Below are 12,666 nucleotides of genomic sequence, written 5' to 3'. Positions count from 1 at the left end.
GGGCCGTCCGGGTCAGAAAATCATGACCAATCAATAACCGGGTTGAGGCCGGTTTGAGATGTCCGGCTGTAGATGCTCTTAAGCCTCACGAACAAGTATATATAGGGGTATAGACTTGAAGGGCAAGAAGCCTCTCATGGAGATAAGATAAAAGCTAAACCACCAAATACATATAAACCAAATATTGCTCTAGCACTACTAACTAAGATTACATCAAGTGTCCAACAGGGGCAACTTGAGAATCGAACTGCACATCTTTCTCCATGTAACGTTCACCAGCGTAACACTATGGAGTTGGAAGGCTTAATGTTCGTCTGATAGTAATGTTATCCACACATGCTTGGTTACCAGCAACTACACGTGTAGCTAGAGAAGCTTGGTTAAGATGATATGAAGATACATGATGAGATTGTGTGATTGATCGATGCAGGTCTTTCTTTAATTAATTATTAACCCCCCTCCCTCCCCCAACAAAAAACGTAATTAATTTTTTTAACCCCTCCCCGGCATGTGCAAACCGACTGCAGTTCCTGTTTGGGGAATCTGTGAGAGGTACGCACATCTCATCTCACTTGGAGCTCGTCGTTTTCCCCTCTCGAGCCTTCTTGGTTTCCAATTTGCCACGCGAGAGAGATATTTTTGCTGTTCGAAACGGCTTGGCCACGGGAGCTGAGGAGGGGGAGGTGACTGGTCACTTGCATGCCAAGGTAAAATGATGCGCTGGTAAATTGATTAGGCGACAGCGATGCGTGGTTGGTTGATGCTGTGACAGCCTCCTGGATCACTTTCCAGGACTCCAGCTACTTCCCGGGACAGGTAAAGGGCTTCAGCTTGCTGCTGCAGCATGTGTTCGTGTTCCTCCCTCGATCCTGCACTGTGGGGGTTTTGGGCCTTTGCCGCATGTCCAGGTTGTGCTACTGAAATGGTAAATAGCAGTACGCGGATACGTAAAAAGCCTTGCATTTCTCCACAAATTAGATATTAACTGTGATTCATCAATCATGACAATACTGCCGGGCTGCTTCTGAACAGTTCGGCCCTTCCTACCTACTTATGCGGAGAACTTTGGGAGCTACTATACAGACTGCTTCATCTTTTTTGTTTTTTTTGACGAGTATATACAGCTTAATCTTCAAATTAGTGCGTGAAATACACACTGCTTTGTTTCAATATTTTTGTACGAGGTACTTAGACAAAGCTATTTCTTTTAGGGAAAGGTAGTTCGAAAAAGTTTTTTTTGGGTAGTATTTCGACAAAGTTGTTCCAAGCAAGCAGTTGGAGGCGTATGTATTTTTTTAGGACTAGTACAAATGCCCGTGCGTTGCACCGGGCAATCTTTTTTTAAAACTTGCTCCTCTCGAGTGCCACTGTGTGCCACTTCTTATATCCAAGACAAATGTCGAAAATAAGGTTGCCCTCATTCGCTATAAGGTGAATATGCCTTCGTGTTGCCGTAGTTGAATTATCACGAAGCAATGCTTTAGTTTGAGGTATGAGTCTGCTCTTCAGCCACCTCCACAAGAAAACCTAGATCGCCTCTCCTCCTCTTGCCTCCGCCATGGTACATTACCGGTCACAACCCACGCAGAGCCGTCGGCGACGAGGACGTCCTTCGGAGATGTTGTGCCCTGGTGGGCCGTGCGATGGAGGGCCGGTTACTGCGTGTGCATTGGTGGGTGGTCTGGGTTGCGTCTCAACTCCAGCGTGTTGGCTACCTTCAGTGGCAGCCCGACCTAGCCTGGTCATTGGAGAAGAGGGCTACACGACGGGATCCTAGGCGGCGACGGGTTCTCAGTTGTCTTAGGATTTTGGACAGGGAACCGAGAGAGCGTGTCATCCCTCCGTAGGAATATGGTTTTCCGTGTCCTATCCCCGTTTCATTGTTGTGCTTATTCGCGGTCGAGGGTGTGTGGGCCTGTGTCTCCGACAGGATTTTGTATGTTTAGGTTTCTGGGGGGATCTGTTCGGATTCGATCAATTTTCATGGTCTTGTAGTTTCCACATGCCCTTCTCACATTTTCCTATCCGGGGCAGCGGTTTTCTTCACAAATTGCGACCGATGACATCTCCTGATCTACATCAGCGACTTCTCAGCCACTGCTTCCATAAGCTCCTGGTCTGAAAAAGTTTGATCCGTCTAGGTAGAGGCTCATAGGGATGCAGGAAGAACAAGAGCTCGGCTCCCCAGAGATTTGAATGTTTTTCCGTACGGGTGAGTTTGTAAGGACATGTGTCCGTTAATATTTGGCCTTAGGCCTTTTCACAAAGAAAAAATGATTTGTTGCTTTTTGGACAATTATGTGTGGACGTGAAGAACATACCCTAACGTCCTTCGTCAACGCCTACTTCAACTTTGCACTGCCATCGGATGGAATAGTACTCCAACTAATCATACTTACAAAGCATGGCAACCCATCTTCTAGCTTACACTTCCTCTAAATCTCAAAAACATGCACCTGCTCTGAACTTTTGAACATTTACTCTGCTGCTCTTAATTTGCAACTGCTTTTCACATTCAGATTTCAGTTAAATGAAAAAGGAGTGGAGGGGAGCAGATTTGCGACAGAAATATGACTGCTAGAACAGAATAATCTCTCCCTCTCTCTCAGTATACACGCACATATGCACAAGCAAGTAAATCGAACTACAAAACTGAATGAACCACACCTGCAGCCATACTTTTGTTGCTACCAGGCCAGCCGGAGGCGAACACGGTGGCACTGGTGGCGGCTGACACCGCCGATTTTGGAGCTATAGCCTGCGGTGGACAAGCTCACGTACCTTCTCTGGCTTCACGGATCTCGCGTCCGCCTTTCCCCGTTCCCCCCTTGGCTCCTACCACGTGTCCACGTCTACCTCTGCTTCGTCGCTGCTCCCTTCTCGACCCGGCGAAGGAGGGGGAGAAGGAGGTGGCGCGTGGAAGCCTTCAACTGGAAATTAACAAAATGTCTAGTTAGAAGTAACGACCCTTTTATTATCTTATTCATAATCAGACCGTACTCTGAACATAAAGGGCATGTGATCCTAGGACATGAAGCACAACCATCTAGCTAATGGAAACACTCAGCATAAGCTGAAGTAATTCTGTAATAGTACTTACATATTGCTCCAGCCTATATCTGCAACCTTACAACTACATATATCCATCTCCTCAAGCACCATAGTTGACCATTATTGGCGCTTCACTGCTCCTGGCAACTTGATGCTAACTCGTAGAAACAGTGTTTGGTCTTATTTTGTAATTGACAGTTATATCATTAGAATATGCAGCTCTGAGCCTCCAACACCTCTCTAGAACAATGAAGGTTTTTTTTCTTGCATTATTCTTAGTTTGAATGTAACAAAATAATGAAAGAATGGAACATCCAACAATGATTTAAACAACGATTTTGTGTGAGGTTTCCATGTGAAAATAATTTTGTTATTCAGACAAAGAATATGGCATGTCTAAAAGTGGTCCACCTGTACTGTAATAGCCTACTTGCCTAATATCTATATCGAGTTATAGATAAAGGAAGATAAACCGACCGATTCAATAGATGTACCTAGAACTTCTTCCCAGGCGGTTGATGTAGGCATTAGTACAGAAGTTAGGCCAGTACTGTGGTAGTGATTCCTATTTGATCCGTGAAAAATATGCATCACTTACTTTCAACTCTGAGGTTGGTACTTGCAATTGCTGAGAAATTAAAAGATGGAAACACCGTCAAAAGCTGCTCAAAGAAGCTTATGCCGTAGTTCGTACAGACAACCATATCGATCTGATGAAAAAAATAGGATTCGATAAATCTAGAATATCTTGCTTCATCGATAATCAAATTAAAGTTCAAATGGCACAAGAGATTGTTGAGGCCCCATTTGCCAATGCAACCTGAAAGGCAGAAAAGATGAATTAGGAGGAAACATAAATCACATTTAACTGTCTAAAGTTTAAGAAGGTGTGATGTGGTTACCAAACAAACTATAAATCAGTACCAAAAATAAACTAAGCCCTAGTTGATTGTCGTTTTCACGAAATAACATAAAAATTGCAGTGATCATATCATTGAGTAATAAGCAAACATATAGTAATAAGCAAACATATCAAACATGTTGGCACAAGGTTTCCATTCATAAACCACAAATTGATTCTCTCCCCCGCACCTTTCTTCCTCGGCAATCGTCGGATGTCACATCCACCATCGAAAACCACACTGCGAACCATGAAACTACAGTACATAAATTATGACAGATGGAGTATTATTACTTTGAAAGACAGCTTTCAGGCAAAGCAATTAGCAGCCAAACGAAGTTGTTAGTTACTACATCAATGGACCAAACGCCTTCAAGCTATGAGACCCCTTTACCTCAACATTTTTTTCTTCCCACAAAAGCAAACAGCACGGACAAGGACAATACATCCATCTCCCTGTTGCATTGTCACAAATGTACAGTCAGTTTAATATAAGCAGAAAGCTAATTACGGAACATCAGTGGACTATTCCATAAATGAATTCTCAACCTACTATCAATGCAACTGCTACAGGAAGCAAGGAAAGAAATGAGCGATACACTAATTTCAACATCACAAGGAGCCGCATGAGAAACCAATCTCCAGAAGCTTGTCTTACCAATCCTACAGAATAACCATCATTTGGAGCCTGTCGGAAGAGAATGCATCACTACAATTCTGCACAAAAGAAACCAGTATTAATCTCCATTCAAATTTATTTTTTCTGAACTCTCTCCATTTTTTGAGTTCCACAAAAGACATTTCATCGATGCAGAAATACCAGGTGTCTACCACCACCTGTCATTATAGATGGGTAGTCTCCTCTGATTTGCCTAGTGACGTAGAACCACCATACTTTCCTGAGTTTCTGCAGCATACAGAACTTAGTTTTGATGCATATAAAATATTGTATGGACTATGAGGTCATTGATGCAAGCTATACAAGTTAACTGTTTCTTTTAGGAGAAAATTGAGCACAACTAAGCACTTACTTTTCTTATCGAATGACTTTTTTCAGGACTGTTTGCAGACATGTATTGCCTGCTGGATTGGGACATCGATGCATACAACATGTCCATTGGTTGGCCTTGATCGGGCAGGATTCGGCCATGCCACACGCCTACCTGAATCGACACTATTGCAGGCTTGGACTGTCAAGTGATCGGCAAGGAGTCGCGCAGGCCTCCTACAGCTTGCTTGACACGGTCGATGCTGCCTGTCTTCGGTTGCCGCTCCTCGTGGTGACTCCCTCTACCTCCAGATCTAATGGCAACGCCTACTGCCACCGTTGTCGGGGCCTTCGAGGCGCTCCATGAGCTCATTCCACTCAGGCTAGGGGTGCAGTAGCTCCAACTCGCTTAACTCAATTTTATCATCATTTCAACAAAACGAAATAACCCAAATTATTGGTACTCATGCACACAGGGCAAATTTTGTTGCAGAATATAGTGTAGGACATTAAAGACGAACACTTGTTAGAGTGACAGATGCCGAGTCAGAATGATCCTGCAAAGTTAGAAATTAATCGTATAGACCGCTGATAGTAAATTGGTTATGTGGTCTTGCAAAGTGGAGGAAAATAATTTCCTACTGATAGGTTATCTGATTTGACAAAATGATGAGAGATATAGACACATCCAGCCAGCGACTGGGTCACTGGGAGATGAACTGCACGTATACAATAAATCAAAACAGTGGAGTGGCAAGAGAGGGATTAGAACCACGACCGTGAACATGGAGTTGGCGACGAAGCAAAACCAGGAGATCCTCCTCTGCCTCGTTGCACCGGCAGGTGGCGGCGGTGGCCTCGATGACGGCCGAGGTGCGCCACCTGCAAGGACTTCGCGCCGCCACGCCGGATCCCTCTGTCTCCCGTGCCCGTCCACCATCGCCCGGCTCCGGCAAGCTCCTGCCTAGGTCGCTGCGCCGCCCCTCCTTACTCCCTCCTTCTCTCCCTCACTTCCCTTCCTTGCCTAGGAGCCTCAGACTCCATGGATCCGCCAGGGAATCCGCGCTCCGGCCATCCTCGTCGTCACTGGTGACCCCACCTCGCCGCCGGCCTCCTGATCCGCCTCCCCAGCCCCTGCCGTGCACGGATCCGCCCCCTGCAAGCTCCAACCGCTGCCGCCGATCTACATCGAGCCGCCGCGCCGCCCCCAGCCGCTTGAGCCGCCGCATTGACCCCGTCCCGATTTAAAAAGGATCACGGGTTGAATACTCCAAACCACGGGGTCTTTTGTGCAAAAACAAAGCATTTTTCCAGATCCGCTAAAGAAGGGACTGCGGGTTGATTTCATAAAAACAGAGGGTCTTTTCTGCAAAACGGCCGGCGACGTAAGACCCGAAGCAATCGCTGGTTTATTAGTAGGGAAAGATAGTTTCCTTTTTAAGGATTAGTTGGAGGCGTATGTATGTGCAGGCCCGTGACCAGGTCAGGCCAACCCAGTTTATTCACAGCCCGGTAAGGCGGAAGAGAGTGTCTTCTACTGGGCCAGGCCAATCAGCGTCCTGACTCTCTGTGCGCTGCTCTTTTTGCAGCGAGTTTTCTTTCTGCTCATTTTGTATTTTTACGGTTTCCACCGGAGTTTTACTCAGTGTTTCTGTACAATGCTCCGAAATTTTGAAATATATTCGTATACAATTTTATGAATTTTTGAAAAATTACATGAATTATAAATGTGCACAGAAATAGATAATGTCTATAAAATTATAAATGTTGGCAACTAAAAAATCCATGAACAAAAAAATATTCGTTAATTTTTCAATTTTTTCATGTAATTTTTATGAAACGGTGCCTATAAAAATGTTCATGCTATTTTAAAAGCTTTATGAATTCTTAAAAAGTTAACATGTTTTAATATAAAAACATGGATCCTAAAATTATGTAAAAAATAAATTATATAGGGATTTAAAATAACAAAAAAGGGAAAAGAAAAAAATGAGAAAAAAACAAAATAAAGACACCGGAAAAGAAAGTCGCCAAAAAACTCAAAGAACCTAGCCTAACCCAAAAGCAACAAGAGAATAAAAGCCTTCCAATATAAATTGATTGGACTGCGACAATATAGCCGATCATAACCCAGTATAACATCATTGCTTTGCAATTTCAGTAGCTTGAATGTGTGTCATCCTGACATTTTGACGCACATAGCATCAAAAAGGATTTTTCTTGGTGAAAACCTCAAGTAGTATCGTATGGTTGATTGACCCCTCCGACCATGTGGTGTGGCCCATTCCAAATCACCTTATGTTGCTTCAAGCAAAGCCATTGATACGTCACAAACATATTTATTACTTTTGTATGGCTCATGCCATCATTTTATCATTCATGCAAAAAAGTTTATGTTTATTTGGACTAACATATAAATAGAGTTCCTAGTGCCAGATCCTATTTTTGAGTGTTGATTTCCTCATGGAAAACATGTATTTTTTACTTATGAAAAAGACCTAGAAAAATATGAGGCCGGTTTTTTTTTCAATATAAAGCGAGAGGAACTAGATTTGGGTGAGGAGGCCCAAACACCCAAACCCCTGGCGTGCTTGGAGTGCACGTCTGGGTATTTTAGAAGGCTTCTAGTACTCTCCTTTTTCTATAAGCTTTTCTCCGAAGTTTTGGACCCGCCCTATTGTTAAGAGTATCGAAAGTTATGGATCTTCGTAAATTAATAAAACGGTGACAGACCACATATTTTAGAATCCACAAATAATTCCCCTGAAAGTCCGATCCGATCTCGGGGAAGGCTTTCATTCTCCACAACCAAGGCTACCAAAACCAGAGGGAAATCCGTTTCCCAACCGGGGGGGGGGGGTCTCTCCCCTTCCCTTCACCCGACGGCAGAATGTTGCTCAGGGAACCATCGCTGCCTCCGACGACTTTTCCACCATCACCATCACCATATTTTTCCTTGTAACAGTGTGTTGACCATTGTAAAACCTCTTTAATCTACTACCAAGACATGATATTTGATACAGTAAATTATTTCCTATGGGTTGCTGGATTTTCTTTTATGCGTGAGTAGTTATTTTGGCCCGCAGCGAGGGTGATCTAGTATGATTGGTATAAATTATATGTTTTGTTATGGTGATGTCCTCTTGTGTTAGTATAGAGGTGCACAATTATATTGAATCACAGATGAGGGCTAGGAATGTGTTAAGATGAATATATGTAGGGAGACTGTAGTTACAGAATAAACGTTACCGAAGTGTATGAATTATAAGCTATGGGATTCGAAAGGAACCCTAGAGGATAAGATTATCTTTGTGTTTTTACCTTAATAGTTATCGTTGTGGATTCTTGGTAAGGGTTCATTCATAAGTACATGTGAGTTAATACAACATGGTAAACACATGCCTCTCCTACATATCAATTTGTAACAAGCATGTGTATCGATTATATTATCGTAGGCAATTGTCCAGGGACAAATCGACAACCTCTTCCGCAAACACACACTCAAGCTCTCTCTTACCTTGTTCAAAATAAGAAATAATACTCCTTCCATTCCATATTAATTATCGCAAAGTTAGTACAGCTTTAGTACTTTAGTTATTACCATTGCAACATTTTTAGTTAGAGAGTCTAGGTAAAGCAACACTACAGTGCATAGATAGTTCTGTAAGTGTGGCATGCATAACTTGAGAGAATAGGAAACCTACATTTATCTTGTATGAGCTCATTAGTTTCACATTCATGTTGAGAAGTACTATAACAATTCCCTGCACTTGGAGGTTGTCATTCCTGAATCGTGATGACGACAGTTTTGGCGAACACAACATTTCCTGTGCTTAACAACCCAGCACATGACTGAACCAAGATTGAGCATTGAGTGGTAAACTCATTCATGCACAACCGATGTTATCGACATCTCATAATTGTGGGTTGCGCGTCTTGCATAATGCGAAGGAAATAAAGTCTTCCGCCTTGCTCTCGTTTTGATGGCGCTTCTCCGTTTCATTGGGAGGCGTGTGGAGGATGGTGTGTCCCCAGATCTGGTTCTTCAGATTTGAATTTTTCTTATTTAGGTTTGTCTCGTTGGAGCTGTTGTGTGGAGCAGTCAACGTGGTTGTGTGTCTTGGTACTCTGGCTCCAGTTCCGATCAACACAGGTTGGACAGGCGAGTGAACTACTAGTACCTCAGCTCCTTTCTAGTCCGTGTTTTAGATTTGTCTTAAATCAAACTTTGTAGACATTGACTAACTTTATAATAAAAAACATCAAACATCCACGGTACCAAATAAATAAAATATAAAAATATATTCTATGCAATGCATCTAATAATATTTCTTTGGTATTAAAACGGTGATATTTTTTTCTCTAAACTTGATCAAATTTTATAAAGGTTGACTTCAGTCAAAGCTAATATACAGAGGAAAAATGACAAAAGTGAGTACTCTACTTGAAGCACGCATCTCATCCAATGCGTGACCAACCTACCATTCTAGCCCCGTCATTGAATCGCCTGTGACCGGTCAACTGATCGATGAAGCAACAGTAGCTACGAAGCAGGTACTCCTCACGCGCTCGGCAGCTTCAGTTCTTCCATCACCTGCTCGCCAGCTACTAGAGCTCTCACGTACGCCGCGTCTTCCCGGAGTTCCTCCCGTATATTATGGCGCTGCCATCATGCTTCGCCACATCAGTTCAAACAAGTCACAGCTCGAGCTAAGCTAGCTCGCATTACATATTTACATCATAGTCATGGCCCGCATCCTCGCCGTCAACGCCGTGACGGCGCTCTGCCTCCTCAGCTTCCTCCGCGCCTGCCCGTTCGCCGACGCCCGGCCGATGCCCGCGAGGCCGGTGAGCTCCGGGACGTCCGCGCTTGCACTGCCACCGTCGGCCTTCGAGGGCGCGGCGCACTGGCGTGCCGCCGACGCGGCCGCGAGGGCGGGGAAGTGGCTGCCGTACTACCGGTACGCAGGCGGCGGCGGCCTGCACTACCACCCAGGGTACCCGAAGTACCCGGGGTACCCGGCAGAGGGAAAGCCGATGATGTGGGGGTCGGGCACGCCACCGGAGCTGGGCGCCTACGCGGCGAGCGGCAGGCAGCTTGGGAAGTCGCCGTACGGCGATGAGACCCGGCGGGAGCAGGTCGCCATGTGGGCTTCGCTGCTCAACCCGTCCAAGGGGCCAACCGCGCCTACCAGCTGGCTGCCGGCGAATGGCGGCGACGAGCCGGCGGATCAGGCCCGCGACGAGCCTAAGGCGTACGACGGCGCTGCCGAAGGGACGGAGATGGACGTGCCCCCGGGCGGCGGCGGCGTTCAGACCGCCCAGCAGCCCAAGTGGGGGTTCTACCCCGGGAACAAGAATGGCAAGTGAAGATGACGTGCGCGTGCCCGCAGAATTACTGCACTGGCACAAGACTGGATTATGCTAGTTCTTTGTCGTCAGAATAGATGTGCCTCGACGGCTATACAGAGTCAAGCTTACACAACTTTGACTGTAATATTCAAATTTTGACATGTAATCTCATGGGAAAAATCATCGGCAATACCAGATTACCAATGATCGAAGTTACTTTTGAAAGTTATGTTTTCTGTAAGGCTAGTCATAGTGGGGAGGAACTTAGTAGTAACATCAATGCCACGTAGGACAAAAAGCTGATGTGGCAAACATTTAATGAGGAAAGAGGAAGGGGTGGTAACATAGCTAGTTATCGGAACATCACATATTCCAAGACAGTATGAATATATAAGCTAATAAATAGAGGTTTGCATAATGTTCCTCCCCACTATAGTGATGGTAACATAGCATAGGATAACGTGTATGTTACTGCTTAAAGTTCCTCACCACTATGACTAGCCTAAGACTGTAACACATAGTTATAGAAAGGATTACATGATATAAACATACTAATTCTCGGCCGACCTATTTAGGGTGTGCTTGTATTGTGGCCAATGAACTCTAGCCAACTCTACTTCATTTTTCTTGTCAATGTTGGTCAAATCATGGGCAACCAAAATCTCAATCAAAATTTTGGCTATCCAATACTTTGGCGGGGCAACCTTGGGCATAAATCAAACAAACCCTTAAATCAAACAAACCCTTAGAACATTGTCGCTAATTGCCGTGTGTTCTGGCCTTGTTCAATTTTCATTGGGAGTGTACCGGGTCTTTGGATGGGTATTTCTTGCGCCGCAGAGGATTCGAACACAAGATCGACCGCTATAAAGCTCGCGTACCTACCAGCTGAGCTACGAGCCGTATCTGACCATACTGGAGCATCAAACTTAAAGAACCAAACACGCTGCACAGATCCGAATTAGTTCAAAATTTTCGAAAGCAATTTTATTTTCAAAACCTGGAACGTTCTGTGAAACACAAACACTTTTCAAGATTGTGAAAAATATTTTAGAAAACTATAACATTTTTGAAAAACAGGTACATTTTTTGAAAAATCACGAACAATTTTTTGAAACGGGAACATTTTTCAAATTCCAATTTTTTTTTGGAAAACACGAACATATTTGAAAATTCCAGAACAAAATTTGAAAACATGATTTTTAAGAAACTTGTGAACATTTTTTAAACTCCTGAAAAAATGAAAACGTGAACAATTTTAAAAATTTGTGATTTTTTTAAAATAGGAACATTTTCTGAACATTGTCAAAAATTTGAAAAGAAAACTTTCAAACATTTTTTGTAATAACTAGGACATTTATTGAAATTCCAGAACAATTTTGAAAATGCAAATAATTTTCAAAATTTATGAAAAATGCGAACAATTTTCTTAAATAGAAACATTTTTTGAATTTATGAACAATTTTTGAAACATGTACATTTTTTCAAATTTCAAATATTTTTTAAAAGAGGGACATTTTTTGAAAAAATTGAACAATTTTCGAAAGATGATCTTTAAAACAATAAACTTGAAAAATAAATAAACGTCAAAGCGAAAAAACAAAATTAAGAAAGAAGAAAAAGATATAATATAGCTGAAAAAAGAAAAAAACGAAATACAAAAAAAACCAAGCAGAAGCAGGAAAAACCGGTAAAAAAAACGGTTCAGGGAACCTTCTAGCTGGTTCCCAAAACCGTCTGCCTAGATTTTGTATAATGGGCTGGCCCATTGCTAGCGATGCGGGGCTTCCCTCTGTGCGTTGCGTCGACATTTTGACGCAACGAGCGGCGCATAGGGTTTTCTGGGTATTTCTGCTTTCTGTTTGGGCTCTGTGTATTCTAACGGGCTTTCAAGTCAGGCTTTTTGGGCCTTTGAAATTGCTGTTTAATTCATTTATTATCTTTTGTACATTTTATGGAGAAACTATGTTTTTAGATAAGCATTTTAAAAGTCTTATCTTTGGTCATGTATTTTGTAGTTCTATAAGCAGACATGACTAATTATTAGATTCATAATTTCTGTGTTGTTCTTTATTTCTTTTCAAGGTTGCACTTTTTGATACACTAAAGTTGCACATATCTCAACCTCTTCATTTCTCCCCTGGTAATACTGCGCAAACTCGTCAGCTGCCATGTCTACCTCATGGGAAAAATCATCGGCAAAACCAATGAGAAAATACCAACCACTTCGTTCATGTCAAGTTGAAACCAACCTGCACCGTTCTGGTGAGGTTGTTGCACGCGTAGCACACCGTTCCTGCCTCCCACTTGTTCCTCTACATACACGCTCCATAACGTCATGGGCTACCTCGCTGCTGCAGCGGTCGGCCGCTGG

At 43.3% G+C, this 12,666-nt stretch overlaps 2 protein-coding genes across 16 annotated transcripts; one reads left to right on the top strand and one right to left on the bottom strand.

Moving 5' to 3' along the window:
- Positions 1-2,440: 2,440 nt before the first annotated feature.
- LOC119311722 lies at positions 2,441-6,160 on the bottom strand. Of its 15 annotated transcripts, none has more exons than XR_005151158.1 (7): positions 4,984-6,160; positions 4,773-4,859; positions 4,611-4,669; positions 4,347-4,408; positions 4,144-4,193; positions 3,101-3,871; positions 2,441-2,930 (listed from the first exon to the last, which is right to left on the bottom strand). XR_005151158.1 is itself a non-coding variant. In XM_037587410.1 (4 exons), the coding sequence occupies exons 1-4, from the start codon at positions 4,217-4,219 to the stop codon at positions 2,853-2,855; spliced, it is 402 nt and encodes a 133-aa protein (XP_037443307.1). In that variant the 5' UTR covers positions 4,220-4,338; the 3' UTR covers positions 2,441-2,852. The 15 variants fall into 15 exon arrangements, 3 of the variants coding, with proteins under 3 accessions (XP_037443307.1, XP_037443308.1, XP_037443309.1); XR_005151161.1 differs by having other exon boundaries at positions 3,529-3,871; XR_005151163.1 differs by having other exon boundaries at positions 3,546-3,871.
- Positions 6,161-9,686: 3,526 nt separating this feature from the next.
- On the top strand, positions 9,687-10,453 carry LOC119310151. Its single transcript, XM_037585989.1, has one exon. It carries the CDS (start codon positions 9,687-9,689, stop codon positions 10,308-10,310), a length of 624 nt encoding a protein of 207 aa, XP_037441886.1. The 3' UTR covers positions 10,311-10,453.
- Positions 10,454-12,666: the final 2,213 nt, after the last annotated feature.

Source organism: Triticum dicoccoides, chromosome 5B (assembly GCF_002162155.2).
Source record: "Triticum dicoccoides isolate Atlit2015 ecotype Zavitan chromosome 5B, WEW_v2.0, whole genome shotgun sequence".
Lineage (NCBI taxonomy): Eukaryota > Viridiplantae > Streptophyta > Magnoliopsida > Poales > Poaceae > Triticum > Triticum dicoccoides.
This window is presented reverse-complemented; position numbering and strand designations above follow the sequence as displayed.

What these genes read in the sequence shown, in the direction of transcription:
- LOC119311722 (XM_037587410.1), bottom strand. Translation starts at nt 4,219, where the DNA reads ATGTACTGTAGTTTCATGGTTCGCAGTGTGGTTTTCGATGGTGGATGT. An exon ending in ACGATTGCCGAGGAAGAAAG is followed by an intron (nt 3,872 to 4,143) that starts GTGCGGGGGAGA and finishes TCTGCCTTTCAG; the next exon opens with GTTGCATTGGCAAATGGGGC. An exon ending in TAGGTACATCTATTGAATCG is followed by an intron (nt 2,931 to 3,528) that starts GTCGGTTTATCT and finishes GTTAATTTCCAG; the next exon opens with TTGAAGGCTTCCACGCGCCA.
- LOC119310151 (XM_037585989.1), top strand. Translation starts at nt 9,687, where the DNA reads ATGGCCCGCATCCTCGCCGTCAACGCCGTGACGGCGCTCTGCCTCCTC.